At 40.9% G+C, this 23,758-nt stretch overlaps 1 protein-coding gene across 2 annotated transcripts in view; it reads left to right on the top strand.

The window, feature by feature from the left end:
- The first annotated feature begins 5,704 nt into the window (after positions 1–5,704).
- Positions 5,705–23,758, top strand: part of imp3 (IMP U3 small nucleolar ribonucleoprotein 3) — a 221,220-nt gene continuing 203,166 nt past the window's right edge. The window contains exon 1 of one of the 2 annotated variants that reach the window (XR_011357576.1): positions 5,705–5,922. Coding sequence is in view for 1 of the 2 variants with exons in the window: in XM_069937635.1 (XP_069793736.1) it covers positions 5,786–5,922 (137 nt within the window). In the remaining variant the exon portion in view is untranslated. The remainder of the gene's footprint in view (positions 5,923–23,758) is intronic. The other variant, XM_069937635.1, reaches the window with a different exon arrangement.

Here is a 23,758-nt window from a genome sequence, read left to right as displayed (position 1 = left end):
AGTGTTATTACTGATTTACAATATACTTCCAATTCTCGACACTGTATTTGTGTAATCTGCAGTTATGGGCACAGACTGCATTGGCATTTAATCATTAAGTATGTGTGACTTTATTCATCAGGAATGCAACATATATCAACCAAATATGGAATCCAGAAATATGAAGCAAACAGGCAATTCACTCTACAAATCCTGATTCAATCGCTGAGTGTATAATTATAGTTGTTGCTTTGCGGTTATTCCAAAAAAATTCATAATGTAGTTGAACTCAGTTCCAGCCATTGAAACCAGTGTTGCCCAATTACACTCAATTAACCTATAACCCAGTGTGATAGAATATAGATATGTTTTTGGGAGATAAAGCGGTCTACCAGAATGCAGTGAATCTCCTCAGAACCTATTATGATGTGCCACAAAACTCTTTGTTTGCAAGACATCAACTTCATACTCGAAGACAACAAGCCAGAGAGAGCGAAGATGCTTTTGCACTCGCACTAGAAGGGCTATCCAGAGCCTGTTGATGCATTGCTGTCATGGCTGAAGGTCACCAAGAATCCTTAATGTTGGACACATTCATAAGCAGATTGGAGTCAGAGTACATCAGACAATGCTTACTGGAGACCCCGGGCCTGACCTTTAATGCTGCTCTACAACAATTGAAGACCCTTAGGGCTGTGCTGCAAAGCGCTAAAGCCCTTGTGAAGGAAAGAGGTGCTGAAGCGGCACCCCCAAAGCCCGCCCGCAGCGATGATCCACTGCTGAGTGCCACTAAACCGCAGCATAGAGGCCGCTACAGAAGTTGCTACTTCTGTGGATTGACACTGCATATACGCTCACAGTGCCCCAAGTGACGAGCCAATGTGCCAACTGCAGAAAACGAGGTCACTAGGCCAGAGCCTGCCGGGCGCGAGAGTCCTCATTTAGCTCATGCCGTGAGTTGAAGAGAGGGAAGAAGAAGTACACAAGCGCTGCTAATAAGCAGGGGCACTGCCATGAGACTGCTGTGTTGACTTGGAGAACCAATGATTCATTTTACATTTCTTCCAAAATCACGAGTGGAATTGCTAGTGACGAGGCAAGTTCTGACAGATTGCCATTGCGGGGAGACCCTGTTCTGGTGTCGATGACAATAAACCAAGATGAACCCCCACGGGCTGAAGCATTCCATGATGAAGATGAAGATAAACGGGGAGACTGATGACTGTTTATTTGATTTGGGCAGTACTGACAGCTATATCCACCCTACGACTGCAAGCTCCCTGATCTTAACCTGTATTCGTCTAAGCACAACATTTCTATGGCTTGTTCTGAATAAAATGAGATGTTACAAATTGCTGCAGAATAACCCTGAAAGAACAGGGAAACAAATACAAAGATTTCAAATTACACGTACTACCCGGTCTGTTCACTCCAATGATATTGGGCTAGATTTCCAGTGCCAAATGAAAAGTATTGTACTGGCATTTAACCGCCCACTACCATCGATCACGGTACCCTAAGAGGCTGTTTGTGGGTTGTCAATCCTTAAGATTAAACCTCCCCATCTTTTTACCAATCTACCAAAAGGTACAAAGAGTAGGCGTTTTAGCAAAGAGGACAAACTATTAAGAACAAAGTTAGTTGCTTATTGAGAGAAAAAAATCATTGAACCCAGTACAAGTCCTTGGTGCGCACAAGTAGTAGTCATCAATAATGGTGTGAAACATAGAATAGTTGTGGACTATAGCCAAACTATAAACAAGTTTACGCAACTGGATGCTTATCCCCTGCCATGTATCTCAGACATGGTAAACCAGAATGCACAATAAAAAATATACTTCATAATTGATTCGAAATCAGCCTCCCATCAGGTGCCCATTCACAAGGATAAAAGGCAGCTTACTGCTTTTGAGGCAGATGGCAGATTATTTCAGTTTAAAAGGGTCCCTTTTGGAGTTACCAATGGTGTTTCGGCTTTCCAAAGAGAAATGGATAAGCTCGTAGATGCTCACAACTTGCAAGCCACCTACCTTTATCTGGACAATGTCACTATATGTGGCAAAGACTTCAGTGATCACGATCGTAACTTCAGGTAACTTCCTCCAGGTGGCCAAGGATCTGAAGTTGACCCTTAATAATGACAATTATGTATACCGCACTAAATGCCTGGCTATACTGGGCTACATTGTAAGTAGAGGTGAAATCAACCCTGACCCAGAGAGAATGAGACCATTCATGGAGCTGCCCCAACCTGCGACGCAAAAGTCCCTCAAGCGCTACATTGGTTTTTTCTCTCCTATTTCGTTCATTAGGAGCCGAATTATGCAAATAAGGTGCAACCACTGTTTAAAACAACTAATTTTCCCCCTGTCTGTAGAAGCCCTCCGTGCTTTTTAAGGTGACGATGTCAGCTATTGATGAGGATTTACCATTCCAAGTGGAATCTGATACGTCTGATTGGGCTTTAGCAGCAACATTAAACCAAGCTGGTAGACCTGTGGCCTTTTTCTCTTGGACATTACATGGGCCAGAGGTCAGGCAATCCTCTAATGAAAACGAAGCACGAGCCATTGTAGAATCCATTCGCTATTGGAGGCATTTTTTAGCCGGAAAGAAATTCACATTACTGACTGATCAAATATCTGTCGCCTACATGTTCAACACTAAATCGAAGAGCAAGATTAAAAACTTTAAGATCATGAGTGGGCGAATTAAGCTTTCTACTTATGATTTTTCTTTGGGTTGGCTTCGCGGACGAAGATTTATGGAGGGGGTAAATGTCCACGTCAGCTGCAGGCTCGTTTGTGGCTGACAAGTCCGATGCGGGACAGGCAGACACGGTTGCAGCGGTTGCAAGGGAAAATTGGTGGGTTGGTGTTGGGTTTTTCCTCCTTTGTCTTTTGTCAGTGAGGTGGGCTCTGCGGTCTTCTTCAAAGGAGGTTGCTGCCTGCCGAACTGTGAGGCGCCAAGATGCACGATTTGAGGCGATATCAGCCCACTGGCGGTGGTCAATGTGGCAGGCACCAAGAGATTTCTTTAAGCAGTCCTTGTACCTCTTCTTTGGTGCACTGTAGCGTGTGTCCAGTCATTGCGGAATGTAAACCACACTGTTACAAACCTCACACTTCTACACTGATTAAAGTGTCCAAACCCTTTGAATGCCTCAGCGTGGATTTTAAAGGATGGCAACCCTCAAACATCTTTGATGAATTCTCTTGTTTTCCCTTTGTTATACCACATGCTGATGTTTCTGCTAGTTTTGTTATTAAATGTCTTGATAAGATTTTCAGTTATCCTAACTTCATTCATAGTGACAGAGGGTCAGCTTTCATGAGTACAGAACTTAGGCAATGCCTTCTTGATTTATTAGTTGTACTACAAGCTATAACCTGCAAGGTAATGGTCAGGTGGAGTGTGGTAATGGTACAATCTGGAAAGCTATCACTCTTGCACTGAAGTTGAAAGGTTTCCGCACCAGCCGCTGGCAAGATGTGCTGCCAGGGGCATTACACTCTATTTGTACTTTGCTTTGTACAGCTACCAAAGAAAGTCCTCACCAACCTGCTTTTATTTTCCCTGGAAAATTGAAGATTGGATTGACCTTGCTGACTTGGCTATCTGAGCCCGGAGAAGTCTTATTAAAAAAACAAATCAGACCCATGTGTTCAACTGCTTCATGCTAACCTGCAGTATGCTCATGTTGCTTTTCCTGATGGGAGAGAGGACACCATTTCCCTTAGAGACCTGGCTTCACCTGGTCTTTGGTCTGCTAGCCCTTCCACTATTCTGACGCCCTCACTGCCCTCCCCATCTCAAGAACATCAGTTACTTGATCCATTGCCCAAGGAACAATACTCTCCACAAGAGAATGTTGCCTCCCGCTCTCCACTTCCTTCCACAGCTGGTGCGAAAAGTCCTTCATTAGGAGATAAAGCTCCGCTCTCATCTGTGCCTTTGTGCAGATATGCTCATGTTTCTAAACCTTCCCAGAGACTGTGTTATGACCATTTATAATTGAAGACATAATTACCAAGGTTACCTACTGTTATCTCTGAAGCCTGTTTACTGGTATGTGTTTCAATTAATTCTGGTTTTGTGTTTACCCTTTACCTCTGAAATTTTTAACCTGCTTGCTTTTCCAGCTTTTGCTTTGGTCAGTATAATATTTTGTTAAAATTGGTCAATTTTTGTGGGGGGGGGTGAATGTGATGATGTAATGGGGGGTGTATTATGCTTCTCATGTATGGAGTTGCTTGCTATTGGCTATGGCTGAAGAGATGCTCCACCCTACTGGTATAACAGATGGAGATACTTTCCCACTGGCCAGTTTAGTGGTGGTTGAGAGTCTGTTAATAAAAGCCCTGTATTAGTAAAACACTTGTCTGGTCCATGTCTATGGCATATCAGTTTGCCTTTTATGAGTCTGATTGTGGAGGGGTAGCAACTGTTCCTGAACCTGATAGTACGAGTCTTGTGGCACCTATACCTCTTTCCTGATGGCAGCAGTGAGAAAAGAGTATGCTGGTGTGGATCTTTGATGATCACTGATGCTCTTTAACAGCAGTGTTTCACAAAGATTTTCTGAATGGTGGATGCATTTTGCCTGTGATGTACTAGGCTACTCCATTATCTTTTGCAGGGATTTCTGCTCATATTAATCATTAGGCTGAAGCCTAGGGGCCTGGAAGGTAAGGGGGCCCATCATAACAACTGGTACACCAATGTAACCACTTGTCAATATGGGCTAGTGTTAGTCCTGGGTCCACCCGTCAATCAAGACTCACAAAAATACTGCATTAACTTGTAAATTAGCAGTGGGGTCACAGTTCCATTTATCAATTCAAGCTCCGCAGGTCGCAATGCTCACGTTGGTACAAGTGCGTGAGTCTGAGGTCCGCCTCCTGCAGCAGAACTTGGCTCATGCAGCGTCGTTCACGAGAGTTTAACATTTTTGTAAAAGACTTCCCCTTCTCCTGTGTTATTTTGTATCGAAACTTTTTTTAAGAACTGATTTTGTTTTTGCTTTTGTAACTCACAGACTTTTCAAATTATTAGGAGCTAGCAGACAGCTTCTGTAAAGTTTTGTTTGATTTTAATGATGATTTTCCTCCCTTCTTCCAACCTAATACCAAATGGTGTATTCCCAGCACATACCCAGTGTATAAATTTAGAGTATGTGAGGGCATCACTCCCAAAGGGTAATAAATGGAACAATTTTACTTTATTCTCTTCAGTGGTGGGGGTGGTGAGGCAGAGGGGCAAGGTCGGGGGGCCTTAGTAAAGCTCAGCCTAGGGTCCAGGTGGTAGTTAATCTGCCCCATTCTAGAGCGTGATGCACATTTTCCACTTCACATCTGTAGAGGTTTACCAGGATTTCTGATGTCATACCTTATCTGCGCAAATTTGTGAGGAAGTTGAGGCTCTGAAATGCTTTCTTCAGGTTGACATTAGTGTGTTGGGCCCAGAAAAACTCCTCTAAAATGGTGACCCCCAGGAATTAAAATTTGATCCACCTCTCATCCCCCCCAGAGATCACCCGAATAGAGTTGCGCTAACCGTGACGTAATATAGAGAGTAGCTAATGGAACTATCAGTTTTAATTTATGTCGACATTTACTGCATTTTTAGCGACATCGAGGCAACGTCGTAGCTCGTGACGAATTTGATTTGCCAATGGCAATACTTACCCTCTTCCTACAGGCACAATGTGGACAACTAGAGAAAGTACCCTATTCATTCGTATTGAGGTTTATGCAGGCGGGCAGTGGCCACCAGGTACGACGGCGAGGACCCGAGTGCCGCAAACATGGTTCGCAAATTGAAGTTCCACGAGAAGAAGCTGCTGAAGAAAGTGGATTTCATTTCCTGGGAGGTGGACGGGAATCTGAGCGAGCTGAAGGTGCTGCGGCGATACCGCATTCAGCGCAGGGAGGACTACACCACGTGAGTGTCCGGCCGGCGAGGGGAGGGCGGGATACGGCATGCCTGTGGGCCGCATGCTTGCTCCTACGGCAACGGCTTCCACCCCACCGGGCGCCCGGGACGCAAAAAAATAGCCACATGAGAAGTTAACCTGGAAACGAACCCAAAGTTTCGGGACTGGGCCTCTTCATCTCGAAACTGAGCCTCGGCCGGTCACGTTCAGGGGGCGATGGGCAACAACGTCCCTCTGCGCATCGAGGCTCCTGCTATTAACTGCATACATTCCCCATCTATTTGCCTTCTTAAAGAAGGACACCTCGGATCCGTCAAAGTTAAATTCTATCTGCCATTCTCCAACCAAATTTCCACTTGATCTCTATCTTACTGCCCCCTTGGACAACCCTCCTGAATTATCCCTCATTTTTCCTGGGGTTGGGAAACCAGGTGGCTGCGTGCGATTAAGAGCTCAGGTCGAAATGTTGGTGGTCCTTTACTTCCTCTGGATGCTGCGTGACCTGCTGAGTTTCCCCAGCATGTTTGTGTATTGCACTCAACCCCAGCATCTGCAGTCTTCCTTGGAATCAGATGACATTGCTTTGTAGGGTCTTACAGCCTTGAACAGGCTCTTCAGCCAGACTTGTCCACACTGACAAAGTTGGCAGTAATGCCCAAGTTCCATGTGCCTGCTTTTTCTATGGAGGCTAGGAAAGACAAGAATGAGAGGAAATGGGTTAAGGGTGAAAGGTCAAATGTTTAAAGGAAGCATCGGAGGAACTTCTTGCAGAGAGTGGTGAGTGTGGAGCGAGCTGCCAGTTGACGTGGTGTTTTCAGGCTTGATTTTTGACATTTAGGAAACAAATTAGATAGGTGCTTGAATGGGAGGGGTATGGATGGTTATGGTCTGGGCAGAGGACATTGGGACTTCACAGAATAATAGTTTAGCTCAGAATAAATGAGCTGGATGGCCTGTTTCTGTGCTGGAGTGCTCTATGACAGTTAGGGCCCAACAAGGCCTAAATGTTTCCAAGTATTCTCATTAAGAGACTCCTTCTGCTGTCATCCCAGAAGCCAGTCTTCAGCCAACTAAACTCACTGCACAGAATATACATTGCCGAATAACTAGACCTTACAGAGATCATGGTGTAGCAACTTTTATGGATAGAAGGCCAGTTGGAGGCTAGGTGGGGCTCTTGTTTCAATTTAATTCATGATGAAGTCCAGATGAGTTTTTTAAATGATTTATTGATATACACAAAAGACTTGTAGCAATCTAATATGACAATATTCCAATAATAATTATACCAACTGTTGTAACGATATCCGTAGTAACATTCGACAAAAAACATTCGAGCCCTACTCACCCTCCTCGTTTTTAACCCATCAACCCAGTTGAAGGGCTAACAAACTCTGAGGCACAGCTAATTGATTATTTTTTTGTAGTCAGGTATATTGAGTTATTAACTAATGACTTGTTCTCTTTAAAAAGATGAATCTCCTCCTCTGACTGTACACATCCCTTTCCTCAATAACTGAATTAATTTCTTTAGCAGTTATTCTTCTCTCAGTCTCTGGCTTTGTGAATTCTATCTACAATTAAATCTCCATTCTTGCCAACTCCTCCTTGGCTTTTTCTCTTGTCACTTTCAAAACTGAAGAATCATTAAATGCATTCCCATTTTTCTAAAAAATCAGTTTTGTTTTCAAGAACAAAGTTAAAATCTTTCTGGTTACTGTTTTTGTGATTATCCAATATTTCCAAGTCCTTTTTCAACATTTTGTTCTCTGAAGGCAGTTGCACCAGTTTTGCAGCATCTTCTAATACCTGATTTTCATCCATTTCTGATTAAAATAATTCCTTCAATGATGATTTAGATGCTTTTGATTTATTTTCATTAGCATGAGTTTAATTAGTTTCATATTGATTTATTTTCTTCAAAAGTGGCTTTCTTATTTATAGTCCTTTGCTGCAGTGTTGACTTTTCCTTAAGACATGCTCTGAACAGAGGCTCCCCAGAAGAATCTGAATCAATCTCAACGTAAACAGAAGGAACGTCTGTTTTCTGCCTTGTATTTCTTTTTGTTGTAACTACATCCGTAGTAATGGTCAACAAAAAAAAATTCGAGCTGTACTCGCCCTCCTCTTCTTTAACCCTTCACCCCAGTTGACAGTTGAACTCTGAGGAATCACGCCCAAACTCCCACACATGCACCAACTGTTCCCCAATAAGGCCTTTGATGAGTTCCCTCATGGGGGGGATTGTCAGGAACATTCAGACACGTGGTATTCATGGTGAAGTAATGAACTAGATTAGGCATTGGCTGGATGGGAAAGCTAGAGAGTAGTAGTGGAAGATTGCTTCTTAGATTGAAGGCCTGTGACTACTGGTGTGCCTCAGGGATCAGTATTGGGATCATGCTCCAAACCTCAGAAAACAATAGCACACGCGGATGCAACATGGTGCTGCAAAGGGGCAGCGCCGACGGGAACAGCTGCCGAAATGATGGCAGCAACTGGACATAGCAGCCCTTGAACCCCGGGAAGCTGCCGAAGCTCGCAACCAACCCAACAAAGGCAAGCAATGAACTTGTGGCCCCTACACATGGGTCTTCATTATATTTTGGCTGTAATGCAGATGAAAGTTTGAGAATTTTCAACATCTCCAGCTAAAAGGAAACAATTTGACCACAACATTGGCATCTACAAAACAAACATTGGCATCTACAAAATTGTTCAGATTTGCCCAATTGACCAACTCGGTGGTTCACAATCTCAGTCATGTACAGAATGATGAAAAAGATAATCAAATAGGAATTATAGATTTGCAAACCTGCTCATTAGTGCCCAATTTAGGTTACATCAAGGTCCTGTAGCTTGGGACTCATTAGAGGCTTGATCCAAACATGTGAGTTGAATTCCAGAGCAAGTTGAAAGTGATCGTCATCAAGGATATAAATAAATAAATGTGGCTACCAGCACCTCCAGTGAGATTTGAAGTCAGTGTCAGTGCACTCAGGCAGAACAGACAATGCAAAAGAAAACCCTAAGGGTTTCTACAGATATATTAAGAGCAAAAGGATAGTAAGGTGCAAAATTGATCCCCTCGAAGATCAGAGTGGTTGGGTTTGTATGGAGCCAGAAGAGGTGGAGGAGATCTTAAATGTTTTTTTAATCAGTATTCACTCAGGAAAAGGGCACAGAATCATGGGAAGTAAGGAAAACAAGCAGTGAGGTCATGGAACCTATACAGATTAACAAGGAGGAAGTGCTTGGTGAAGTAGTGAATTGGATTTGACAGTGGCTGGACAGGAGAAGCCAGAAAGTAGTGGTGGATGATTGCTTCTCAGATTGGAGGTCTTTGACTAGTGGTGTGCCTTGAGGATTGGTGCTTAGACCGTTGTTGTTTGTCATTTATATCAATGATCTGGATGATAATGTGGTACTTTGGCTCAGCAAGTTTTCAGATGACACTAAGATTGGAGGTGTGGACAGCCAAAAAGGTTTTCAAAGCTTACAGATGGATCTGGACCAGCTAGAAAAATGGGATGAAAAATAGCTGATGCAATTTAATGCAGAAAAGTGTGAGATACTGCATTTTGGAAGGACAAACCAAGAAAGGACACACACGGTAAATGGTAGGGCTCTGAGGAGGGCGGTAGAACAGAGGGATCTGGGAATACAGATACATAATTCCCTGAAAGTGGTGTCACAGTTAGATAGGGTTGTAAAAGAGAACTTTTGGCATATTGGCCTTCATAAGTCAAAGTATTGAGTATAGGAGTTGGGATGTTATGGTAAAGTTGAATAAGGTGGGGGGGGGGGGTGTGGCCATGCACAGGATCTCACCCGTAGTTTTCAAACTGCCTCCTCAACTCACATTCCACCTTAAGCAATCCCTATGCCATAAATACTCTGTGATTGGTATGTGATTGCTTAAGGTGGTATGTAACTGTGAAGGGAAGGTTGAGAACTATTGCTCTAGACCCAATTGTTACTGAAATATTTTGCTTGAGAGAAATTGTCATTGGCCCTTTTCCTTTGGAGTTATGAAACAGTGCACATAACAAATCAATTGGGTACGATTAAAACAATGGTTTTCAAACCTTTTTCTTTCCACTCACATACCTCCTTAAGCAATCCCTTACTAATCACAAAGCACTTATGGAATAGGGAATACTTAAGATGGAATGTGAATTTAGGGGGCATTTTGAAAACCACTGATCTAGACAGATGCAGGTTGGAAGAGCTCTCTGTGAAGATTGATTAAAAGACTGATGTAAAGTTGTCAAAATAAAAATTGCTTGTGTTAAAAACATAACCTTGATGGGTAAGAAGAACGAGACCACAGAAAAATAAAGCTGAAGAAGCCACAAAATCGCCAAATTTGTTGACTGAAAGTCCATGAGAGAGTGGTAAAGTAGGCGCAACCACGAGGTTGACACAAATCCAAGGAAGTGAGGGAATCAACAAAGGGTTTTCAAAAAATGATGGAATCCATGTAGATTTTGAGTGGAAGATTCTCAAAGGTGGAAAATGTACTTAAAGGAGGTAGCAGCAAAAATATCAGTGCTGACGACAGCTATTGATGACCTGAACAATAGGATGGGCCAGGTTGATAATGACCTCAAGAACATTTAAACACCCTGGCAGAAGATATAAAGAAGTGGAAAACAGATACCACTGCTGGATAAAATCGACCACATGGAAAGTTTCAGCAGGAGGAATAATGTCTGAATCATCAGGCTGAAAGAAGGGATTGAGTGGAAAGACCCAGTAAAATTCTTTGAAGATTGGATCCGACAAGCATTGGGAGTGGGAAAATTCAAGGAAAAATAGAAAGAGCCCATTGGACCCTTGGCCCCAGGAGAGCAGATGACTAGCCCTGGTAAGATTTTTAAGTTACCTGGATCAGAAGGCAACATTGAGAGCAGCAGTGGAGTTTGCCAGGAAAAAGTGACTCAGTCGAGAAGGAAGGAGGAAAGGTACTATTCTTTCAGGACTTAAGTGCTACTTTGGTAAAACAAAATAATTTGATGAAGTAAAAAGACGATTAAGAGCACAGAATGTAAAATGTGTGATGCTGTATCCAATGACACTCAGGATCGATGTAGCAGATGGAACCCGAAGATTTAGCAAACGTAAAAGAAGTTGAACAATTTCTCTAAATATTGGTAAAAGGGACCAAAAAAAAAATAATAATTAAAAAAAAATATATATATATATATCAGAAAGAAGATCAAGAATAAAGATAAAGTGAACTATAAAGATAAAAAATGGATGAAAAGTGAAATGATATATTTTTGAAATGTGTTTTATCAATTATTTAAAGTAATATTGAAAGGTATACAGAGAGCCCAACAGAGAGTAAATGGTTGGCAGGGTAGGAGCAGGGTGGATGCTCAGACTTGAGGGGGTTAATGGTGCTGGAGAGGGAATTTTTTTTCAAAATGGCACCAAAACTAATGGGAGACTTTCTTCCTCGGACAGTACCATGGGCTTCCAGGGTTTCTTGATTACGTCACAGTCAGAGCAGGGGCAATGAAAATGTTTGTTAATAAGGGATAATCACTTTATTGTATAAATAAGGAAAAGAGTCTAAAGATGGAGCTGAATATGTACAAATATGAATAGAATGCTAAAATTGATCAGTTACAACATTAATGGGATAAACGGATCCATAAAAAGGAAAGAGTTTTGGCACACAAAAAAAATATAAAGGCAGATAAGGTTTTTCTACAGGAAACACACTTTACAAAATCAGAACATAATAAGCTAAAAAGGAATTGGGTGGGACATGTCATATCCTCCTCTTAATTCTAAAGTGAGGGGGGGGGGATAGCAATTTTAATAAATAAAAAAATATTCCGGTGTTGATTGAAGGCACATCCATTGACCTGGTGGGAATATTTGTAATGGCACATTGTTGGATATATGCAGAATCCTGGATGCTCATGAAATTGTATACTCCAAATTTTAATGATGAATCCTTTATATGAAGTGACTTCTTAAAGAGTGTGGAGATTAAACAAAATGTACTGATTGGTGGAGATTTTAATTTTTGTTTGGACCCAGTTCATGATAAATCAGCAAGGAGAGTGACAAAGGCTGCCAAAGTTCCTCTATCTTTTATGTAAGATTTAAAATTGATGGATGTGTGTAGACTGTTACACAAGAGATTATTCATTCTACTCAAAGGTTCATGACTCCTAAACAAGAATAGACCTGCTTTTAATGTCTGCATAATTGAAAAACAGAGTGGTTGAAATGGAATGTCTAGAGATGGCGTCTTAACCTACACTGTTGAGAAGGACCTATTTCTGTAATTTTTATCAGGGCACAAATAGAATTGTTTTGTGAAACAAATAGACCTCCACCAACAATAGTTTCCTAATATGAGATATGTTAAATGCTTACCTGAGAGGACAGATAATTTCATATATAAAACAAAGAAATATATGGCAGAGGTCAATGTCCTAGAGAAAGAAATATCAGAATTTGAAAAAGAATACCAGAGAAAAGGTTTGAAAGAAAAATATAAAATGTTGATAAATAAAAAGAATTTAAATACAATACATTACAAACATAGAATAGAAAAAATGATTTTTTAAAGTCAAAGCAGAAGTATTATGAATTGGGAGATAGAGTGCATAAAATTTTGTCATAGCAACTAAAGGCAAATTAACATATAACCAAATGGAAATCAATGATACTTTTAAACAACATTATAAAAAGCTATACAAATCAGATTTGTTAGGGTATTCTATTGAAATAGATGATTTTCTCTTGCCATTTGAGCTGCCTAACCTGGAAGATAGAGATCAGAAGTAATGAGATGCCCTCTTCAATAGAGAAGAGATCGAAAAAGCCCTGAATACATTACAGGCAAATAAGTCATGAGAGGATGGTTTCCCACCCAAGTTTTAAAGGCAATTTAAAGACCTCTTGATGCCTCTTATCATGAAGGTATTGGACTGGGTGGTTGAAACCAAGAGTCTTCTGGAATCCTTCTCAACAACTATTATTATGGTACTACTTAAAAAAAAACACAGACCCGCTAAAACAGTCTTCATACAGACTTATCTCGTTAAATGTTGATTATAAAATTTTAGCAAAAGCACTAGCCAATAGACTAGGGGAATACCTATCTAAATTGATAAATTCAAACCAGGTGGAGTTTATTTATTTAAAAAATGACTCTGCAGATATCTTGAGCAGATTATTTACAGTAATATAATTCATTTGGCTAAGTTCAAAGAAAATCTAAGTACAGGTTGTCCTCTACTTCCGACCTACATGATTTATGTCCACCCGCACATAAGACCAAAATGTTTAAAAAAAATCTATTAAAACTACTGTACAAGTATATATTTTATATTAAAAGTACTGTATAGAGAGGTCCCCACTCCTGGCAGAAGCCTGAAGTCCCCATTCCCTGTCGTCAGCCTGAGATCCGTGTTCTCTGTGGTAGCCCGAAGTCCCTATTCCCTGAGTTATGACCAACCCCGAGTCACAACCAATTCTTCGGCCCCTATTACAGTCATAATTTGGGGACTATCTGTATAATTGTATCATTATAAAAAAGACATTTAATTGACTAGAATGGCCTTTCCTATTAAAGTACTAGAAAAGTTTGGAATGGGTGAACTTTTATTGATTGGATTAAATCATAAATCTCAAACTAAAATTATAACCAATGGCCAAATGCCATTGATGTTTCTTTTGAGTAGATCTAGGAGAAAGAGGTGCCCACTGTCGCCAGGCCTCTGCCTTGGCAATTGAACCATTAACAGAAATTATAAGGAGAGATCCAGATTTAGAGGGATTCAGAGTTGGCCAGAAAGAGCATAAAATTTATTTATTTGCAGATGATGTGCTGTTATACTTATCAGACCCAGCTGAATCCTTGACCAACCTACAGACAACACTGGAAAAATATGGAAGAGTCTCAGGTTATAAAAATTAATTTGGACAGCCTCATTTTGTCATATGTCCACAATATTTCCTATAAGAAACAGTTCTGATGCTTGTGGCAATTGCTTCCTAATAATCTGGTGTAATAAAATTCTTAAATTTTCTCAAAACGGTTTCACTTTAGAGCACGACCAGGTGGAATGTAAAAAGGCTCTTGTTTCTTCCCCGCGTATAAAACATATATCAAATATATTAGAATTTAATTTATGCAACTTCTGTGGGGTAAGATATAGCTGATGCAATAAAATTGTTTTGCACCAATCTATATCTTACATAAATTGCATTGGTCATGCAATCCTGACATAAGTCGGACCAATGCTTATCACCAATACTAATATTCAAGTTTGATTTCCATCTTTGTTTTGACTTCTTTAACTCCCGCTAAGCAGTGTCTGATTGGAGTAAGGAATACTTTGCAGATGTCTTCCCCTTTTGAATCAGAATCTCCATTTTACTACCCTCTGGTAACATCATGGCCAGTCCTAATTCATCTCTAAAAATTTAAAAAATATTATTATTATTAGGTGGCCCTGATGAAATTTGCCACTTCCCTCTTTGACGGAAGCTTGTGTGTGTGGAAATAGAACTGTGCAAAGTCGGAGAGAGAGTAGCAGAAGATTTTATATATAAATAGGATATCTATTTCTGATGGAAAGGAAGAACCATAAATAAAGAATATTTTGAATATCTGGTATAAATTGGATCAAAAGGAAAAATATCTCCAAAACGCCCTTCACTCAAAATAGACCAATTCCTTTAACAATGGATGATAAAATTCTACATGCATAATCCTGTAAAGGGATTAGATATGTGGAGAATTGCGCTATACAAGGGCAACTAATGTCATTTGAACAGTAAAAAAAATCTTCTCAATAATACAATTTTCTGCTACTTTCAAATAAGAGCCCCATATAATCTTGTATAAGCCTATTAAGTCACCTTTCATCCTTTGTTGCTCCAAGGAGGAAAAAAAAACAAAGCTTTGTCAACCGTGCCTTATTTGACATGTTCTCAATCTAGGTAACAACATGATAAAAGTAAAAATACAATGCTGGAGAAACTCAGCTGGTCAAACAGTTTACTTTATGTAGTAAATATACATAACAAATGTTTTGGGTTTAAGCTCTTCATCAGGGTAACAAGCTCTTCATCAAGGAAAAGTTGATGATGCATCTTTATCTTTGCCACATAAAGTACATTGTTTGACCAGCTGAGTTTCTACAGGGTTGCTTTTATTTCAACCACGGTGTCAACAGGCTTTTGTATTTTGCAACATCATGATAAATCTCCATGCTCTCATAGTGGGTAGAAGGGCCTTTCTTTGTGATTACCTCTCTGACAGCCCCTTTGACTTTCACCACCTGCAATCTGACATGATGGGAGTTCAATTCCTTCAGTATTCATCAACTATGGCTGTATGATGTACAAGGTTCAGGTACATAATCTTTTATCTGAAACCCTTGGGACCAGACACTTTTAGGAATTTGGAATTTTTTGGATAATAGAATAATAGTAATGAGTTTCGTTAAATAGTTGCGCTGATTTCAGATTCGTGCAAAGCAAAGAGACACTCCAATTGGGCAGGGGGGTGGCAGCGATGTTGGACGGGGGGGGTGTTGGTAGTGGCTGCGCTGGACTGGGGGGGTGGTAGTAAATGAAATGAAATAAAGATAGACCATAAAATTACTAGTGTACTTTTTATTTTTAAGTAAGATGTATAGTAAAACTTCAAACACAAACTGGCACAAACTAAGCTAAAAACATGAAAATATGGTGACCATCATCTTAAAGTTTGAGTCTTTTTAAAGACTTCTTCCAGTATCATTGGGCTTCCGGGCGGGACTGGGCACTGTTGTCACGGACTGGCAGTGGTGGTTGGGAAGTGTCAGGGACTGGCGGTCGTCTGCATTGAATAAGTCGCCTCAGTTTCCTGGGCAGGAGCAGGGACCTTGGGTTCCTGACACATCTGACTGGTTTGAACATTGAGACATGGCACTAGATGGGGGTGGGTCACATTGTATCAGGTTTGGTGCAAAATGTGACCTTTGGAGTGCAGATGACATCAATGGAAAAAATGTTCTGGTTTTGGAGTTTGCGTTTTTTAAGATTTTATATAACCAGATAACAATTACAGTACGGAAAAAGACCATCTCGGCCCCTCTAGTCCGCTCTGATTTAAGTGAACCCCACTAGTCCCACCTACCTGCTCCTTGCCCATAACCTTCCAATCCCCTCACATCCATTTACTTACTTATCCAACCTTCTCTTAAAGAACAAAATTGGCCCTGCTGCAACCACCTCTTCCGGAAGGTCATTCCACTCCGTCACCACTCTGAAGAAGCTTCCTTTTATGCTACCTCTAAAGTTTTGCCCCCAACCCTTAACTTATGACCCCTCATTCCAATCTCACCTACCCTCAAGGGGAAGATCCTATTCACATTAAACTGAGGAACCACATTTGCAACACGCCAATCCCGCGGCACCACATCTTCCTCCAGTGACTGTTGAAAAATCACTGTCAGAGCCTCTGCTATTTCCTCCCTGACTTCCCTCAAGGTCCTGGGGAAAATCTTGTCAGGACCCAGAGACTTACCCACTTTTATAATACCTCAGAAGTTCCAACACCCCTCCTTCCTAATCCCTATGTTTTCTAGTTTTACCCCTTTTGCTCACTTATCCCACACAATTCCATATCCTTCTCCCTAGTGAATATAGAAGAACAGAACTTATTCAGTATCTCCCCCATCTCATTTGGCTCCTCACACATTTGTCTGCTCCGATTCTCTAGTGGACCAATTCTACACTTCACTCTCCTTTTGGTATTCGCATATTTGTAAAAATCCTTTGGATTTACTTTCACCCTGTTTGTTATTAGCTACCTAGTACCTTCTTTTCTCTATCCTAATTTCCTTCTTAAGCTTCTTTCTACAATCCATGTATCTTCTAAGCATCTTGTCCATACCTTGCTTCCTGTATTTAATATAGGCCTCTCTTTTATCTTGAACCAACATCCTAATCTCCCTTGAAAACCACAACTCTCTTGAAAATTTGGCCCTGCCTTTTATCCTAACAGGAGCATGAAGATTTTGCACCCTCAAAATTTCACCTTTTAAATGCCCTCCAATTCTCCTCTACCTCCTTCCCAAAAACCAAATCAGCCCAAACCATTCCCTGCAAATCCCTTCTCATTTCATCAAATCTGGCTTTCCCCCACTCAAAAACCTTCATAATCGGACCAGACCTATCCCTTTCCATAATTATGTTGAAACTAATGGTACCATGATCATTGGATCTGAAGTGCTCCCCAACACCTACCTCAGTCACCTGCCCTATTTTATTCCCCAGCAGTAGATCCAACACTGCTCCTTCTCTAGTGGGTACCTCAACATATTGCTGAAAAAATCTATCCAACACACATTTTACAAATTCTAAGCCATCCAGCCCTTTCACTGAATGTGTCTCCCAATCTATATTTGGAAAATTAAAATCCCCAACTAACACAACCCTGTGCTTATTGCACATCTCAGCTATTTCCTTACCCATTTGCTCCTCTAGTTCTCGCTCCCCACTTGGTGGTCTATAATACACCCCTATAATTGTATCCTCACCTTTACTATTTTTTAAACTCCACCCACACTGCCTCCCTTGTCGAGCCCTCCAATCTATCACGCATCAGCACCGATGTTATATTTTCCCTGACGAGTAATGCCACACCACCACCCGCCCTTACCCCTCCAATTCTATCACACCTAAAGCCACAAAACCCTGGAAAATTGAACTCCCAGTCACACCCTTCCTGCAACCACGTCTCACTAATTGTCACCACATCATATTGCCAAGTGCCAATCCACACTTTAAGCTCGTCCACCTTTCTTACAATACTCCTAGCGTTAAAGTAAATGCATTTCAGAGACTTCCCACATCTTACCTTTTGCTCATCCCTCTCTTTACGGTCAATTCTATTATTTATTACCACTATCCCCCCTCCATCATTGCACCAATCCCTTTCCTCCTCGATCATCTGCCCTTCTACCCCCAAATTTTGTCTCCAAGCCTTCTCTTTTTGCCAACAAACCTTCTCTCTGCTGTCCTCCCTTCTATGGACTCATTTTCCCAACCATACTAGTCTAAAGCCCCCTTAGTAAGCCCTAGCAAATACCCCTGTCAGAATCCTGGTCCCTCTGGCATTCAGATGCAACCTGTCCATTTTGTACAGGTCCCACCTCCACCAGAATAAGTCCCAGTGATCCAAGAACTTGAATCCCTGTCTCCTACTCCACCCCTTTAGCCACGCATTCATCCTCCCCTGATTTTATTCTTGCCCTCACTATCACGTGACACAGGAAGTATTCCAGAGATTACCCCCCTTTGCGGTCCTTCTTCTCAGGTCCCTACTTAACTCCCTATATTAATTTTTCAAGACTACTTCCTCCCCCCCCCCCCCCCCAACAGTACTCAAGGAGGAATACTAATTGTTGAGACTACAGGCGCAGGGGCCCTTTCTTGAACCTGACTCTTCCCTTTCCCTCTCCTAACTGTAACCTACTGACTCTCCTCCCGTGGCCCTGGTGAGACCACCTGGCTTTAACTCCTATCTATGATGGCCTCACTCTCCATGACCAGAGCTGCATAAAATATTTTGTACCTGTATTACATGTTGTAGATTTATTCAGTTAAGCTACTGAGGCAGCACCTCCTTGACCAGTACGACCAAGAAGGACGAGGTCAGCATGGGGCTGGGAATGCCATCTATAAATTTTGCATATTCTTTTTTAATCTTTTTGTTAATTTTTCCAAAAACAAACATCCATGAATGGAGCTCAGAGGGCACTAGTCTGGTGGATTTCCACAAATTACAGGCCAGAATGCTTATTAGATTACCTTTTCTTTGTGACTGTTTTCATTGATTACTGGTGTAGCCAAAAGTTGAATACAATTACAACTGATGGGTTTACTAAAATGAAATTACATTCCACTTCATTGCAGGAAAGATGTGGAAGCAATGGAGAGGGTGAAGAGGAGATTTAACAGGATGTTGCCTGGATTGGAAAATATGACTTATGAGTCAAGGTTAACAGAGCTAGGACTTTTCGCTTTGGAGCATAAAAGGATGAGAGGTGACTTAATAGAGGTCTATAAAATCATGAGTGGTATTGATTGGATGGACAGCAAACTCCTTTTTCCCCAGGGCAGAGGAGCAAACACTAGAGGACAGATGTATGTACAATGTGAAGGGTGGAAAGTTTAGGGGAGACATAAGGGGTAGTTTTTAACAGAGTTGTGGATGGCATGTAATGCATTGCCAGGGGTGGTGGTAGAGGCCGCAACAATAGGACTATTTAAGAGACTCTTGGACAGGCACATGAATGAAAGAAAAATGGATGATTGAGGTAGGAAGAGTTTAAATTTTTTTTGGTAGGTATATGTTGGCACAAAATTGTGGGCCCAAGGGTTGTAAGGTTACATGTTTAGGAAGAAGTAGAAGCATATTTTCATGCAATTTGTTACCAATTAAGATCATAAGACCAAAGACCATAAGCCTCTTTAACACTTTCAAATGGTCCCATTTGGCCTAAAAAAGGTCTTGTGTGAAAGCAAAATCTTTTTCAATGGCAGCATGAGATGACATAATCTCTCGCCAGGCTTGCAAGTGATCCCAGGAATTAAACACCAATTGGCCTTTGAAGTGGCAAGTGTGAAAGCAAAATCAGCTCAATGCCGGCGTCAGATGATGTCATCTCATGCTGGGAATAGACTGCCTTGACCCCTAGTACAATCCCAAGCATCTGCAGATGCCAACGTTGCAATCAGACAAGTGTAGGATTGAAATAACCCAAGTTTTTTATGAGTGCAGGAAGAAAAGATTAAAATGAAGGTAGAAACTTTGCTGTGGGAAAGTCATAGTGGGAGAGAGAGAGAAAATAAACATCAATAAATAGCAATAGCAGACAATTTTTAAACAGCGTGGGAAAATTGGTAGCGCTATAGTGCACAATTTATAAAGATCATGGGGGAAATAGCAATGGCAGACTTGCCTTCCCAGAATGCTGTATGACAGTGAAACCCTTCTATGAATGCTCCATGTATGCAACCAGGCATACAGCCCTTTCTCTGCCGCATGGAATTCTAGGAGAGCAGGTCCGCCATTGCTTTTTCCCCATGTTATTTATAAATTGTATGTGATAGTGCTACCAACTTTCCCAAGTGTATAAATTGAGAGCAATAGCGCTACCAACTTTTTCACCCTGTTTAAAAATTGTCCGCTATTACTATTTATTGCTCGCAGTTTTCCGTGGCCCTTTTATAGAGGTTTATGTAGGGCAGCACAATAACAAGAGCTGAAGGGCTCATACCATGCTGTACATAAAGCTGAATTATAATTATGCATGATTAACTTTGTTCAAATATAAGATCATAATGTATTGATCAGGATTTAGGCCAGGTTCAACATCACTCGATGTGTCATGACGTCACTGGTAAAAGGTAGAACAGTCCTAACCCAGGGAATAGCTCCTTGCAAGTGTGGAAGCATTCACTGTCCCATTTAGGAATGGTCAATTGTGAAAAGCCAAACCTCCATTCCTATCTCAGGACACTGAACAGCCAATTTAGTGGGATGCAAGTGTGAAAGGGCCAATAGACTGCCTCGACCCCAAGTACAATCCAGGCGCTGGTGTTGCATTAGGATTCTGGGATAGAAATGATCCAAGTTTTTGCGCAAATGCATGAAAGTGAAGGAAGAAAAGACTAAAATGAAGGTGTAAGCTTTGCTGTTGGAAAGTTGCAGCGGGGGTGGGGGAGAGGGAGAGGAAATAGCAATAGCGGACAATTTTTTAAAGAGCGTGGGTAAGTTGGCAGCACTATAGCGCAAAATTTATAAAGACCGTGAGGGGGAAAAAAGTGATGGCGGACCTGACTTCCCAGAATGCCATGTGGCAGCGAAACCTCCATGAGTGTTCTGTGCATTCAGTTGTGCATACAGCCCTTTCTCTGCTGCACAACATTCTGGGAGTGCAGGTCCGCCATCACTTTTTCCCACGGTTTTTATATATTATACGTGATAGTATGACCAACTTTCCCATAGTCTTTATAAATTGTGCGCCATCATGCCACCATCTTTCCCACGCTATTTAAAAATTGTCCGCTATTGCTATCACTTTCCCACAGTCCCTTACAAAGGTTTATATAAGTTGGTACCACGGGCTGAAGGGCTCATACTGTGCTGTAAAGCTTAATTATGTTATAATTGGGCATGATTAATTTTGTTCGAATATAAGATAATAAAAAAAATTGATCAGGATTTAGGGCAGTGGTAGAAGGTAGAACAATGCTAACGCTGGGGATGGCTCCTTGCAAGTGTGAACGCATGCAGTGTCCCAGTTAAGTATGGTCAAGTGTGAACAGCAAAAATGCCATTGCTATCCTGGGACACTGAACATCCAATTTAGTGGGATGCAAGTATAAAAGGAACTATAGGCTATTCAGCTCACTGAGTCTGCCCTGCCATTCAGTCATGGGCTGATCCATTTTCCCAATCAGCCCCACTGACCAGCCATCTCCCCATTACCTTTGATGCTCTGGCAAATCAAGAACCTATCAATCTCTATCTTAAATGCACCCATTAACCTGGCTCCATAACCACCTGTGGCAACAAATCCCACAGATTCACCACCTTCTGGCATTTTTATTCACAGTGGACGCCCTTCAATCCTGAAGTTGTTCTATCTTGTCCTAGACTCTCCCACTATGGGAAACAACCTTTCTACATCTACTTTGTCCACACCTTTCAACATTCAAAATATTTCTTTTTTTTTTTTTTTTTTTAAATTTTTTATTTTTCACACCACAAATCACAATAGCCATGATATACACTTTTTCTTTTCCACACATTTACAGTGACTTTTAACATTCAAAATATTTCAATGAGATCTCCCTAAATTCCAACGAATACTGGCCAAGAGTTGTCAAGCAACTCCTCATATGATGGCCCTTTCGTTCATGGAATCATCCTAGAGAACCTCCTTTGAACCCTCTCAACTTCAGCACATCTTTTCATAAATGAGGAGCCCATAACTGCTTACTATACTCCAAGTGACGTCTCACCAGTGTCTTAATAAAACCTCAACATCACATCCCTGCTCTTCCATTCTATTCCTTTTGAAATGAATGCCAGCATTGGATTTGCTTTCTTCACCACCAACTCGACATGCAAATTTACCTTCAGGCTATCCTGCACGTGGACTCCCAGGTCTATTTGTATCTGGGTATTTTCAATTTTCTCCCTATTTAAAAAAAAAGTCTACTTTTTTCTACCAAAAAAATTGTTATCGGCATGCAGAGTGGAAATATTAATCAAGGATATACAAGATTTATTAATTGCACATCTTTCCAGATCTTGGGATTGCTATATTTAGTTACTGGTTCCAATGAATATCTTGTTCAATTAATTTCTTCAATGTGGTGACAAAGCCAAAGATTTGCAATTGGATTTGTTGCGTGAGTTAGTATCAGCAAAAGGAAAAAAGGAGGGGAAAATTAATGGTTTTCCCCAATTGTCAGATGAATATTGCAGGAGAGGCATTTCAGTTTTAAAGGTTGGTGATGGAAGAACTTAACACATAAATAGAATGTAATGATGCTTGGAATTTAAATGTCCAACTGATCCTTGGATCAAACTTATTGCAGCCATTCAAGTAAAGTCAATTTTATTGTCATCCGATTGCACAAGGACAACCCGATGAAATAACGGTCTCCAGTCCTCGGTGCAAAACATGAAAACACATATTACACATACAGACAAAGAATACATATTCAGGACAAGTATTCATATATATAAATAATTTGTTTTCCTGAATATGAGAGTCTTGAATGGTTAGTGCGAACAGTTCCTTTGGTCATACAGAATTTTCACTGCCCGTGGGAAGAAGCTGTTACTCAACTTGGTGGTGCTGGCTCTGATCCTCGTGTCTCACCAAGCTTTCAAAACCTTTATCCTGTCAATCAATCAAGTTTTCGTATTCATGACAATGGCAAGTGTCTTCTGGTGTCCGTTCACCCCAGGGAGAACTACAAGTTGCAAGATTTGAACATGGGAGTTGTGCTCAAGAATGCAAAAAGCAAACCTGGTTCTGTTTGCTCAGTTGGCCTGCTGATTTGTGGTCCACCTCTTCAATGATGCTTTAGGTGTGAATCTTTGTAAAATGAGTGTTAGTAAGTACAGTTTGAGGCATGAGATAATTTTGTTGGCTCTTTTAGTTGTGCTTTAAACATTTTCCTTTACTTGTCGCACTGAAGACTTGAGATTTTCTGCTACTTGGTGTAGGTTTGAGAGCAATTCAACGTGTATCATTACCTAGTTAAATTTTGAGCAAACAAGATGAAAATTCAGAGCAAGGCTTGTACTTCAGTATGGCATGTTGAAGGATTATTGAAGTCATGACTCCGATTGAAAGTTAATTTGATTGGAACAGCCTTTAAGAATTTAACCTGAAAAATATCAATTGCATGTATTTTAAGACTATGTATTCCAGCACTAAAAAAGATCCCAAGGATTACTGTTGTGAGCTTTTAGCATTCCCCATCTTAACCTATCAACACAACTATTTATTTTCCTATCTTTTCATTCTTATTAGTAAGTTAAACAAGAAAGTCTGCAGATGTAGGGATTGAGTGCAATACACAATTGTATTGGAGAAATTCAGCAGGAAGTAAAGGATACCTATGAAGTAGCCATGCCCAGAATGTTGCCATTTACTTGCCGTGGATGCTGTCGAGTCTCTAGCACATTTGATGCTTTGCATTCTTGTAAGTAACATGTTTTTCAGTTGAATAATTGGATAACTTGTCTAAACCCAATATAGACAGCACCCCAAGATTGAACCTATCTTT

This window comes from Narcine bancroftii, chromosome 5, assembly GCF_036971445.1.
Source record: "Narcine bancroftii isolate sNarBan1 chromosome 5, sNarBan1.hap1, whole genome shotgun sequence".
NCBI classification, from domain to species: domain Eukaryota; kingdom Metazoa; phylum Chordata; class Chondrichthyes; order Torpediniformes; family Narcinidae; genus Narcine; species Narcine bancroftii.
Note: the sequence above shows the minus strand (reverse complement) of the source record. Positions and strands in the feature narration are given on the sequence as shown.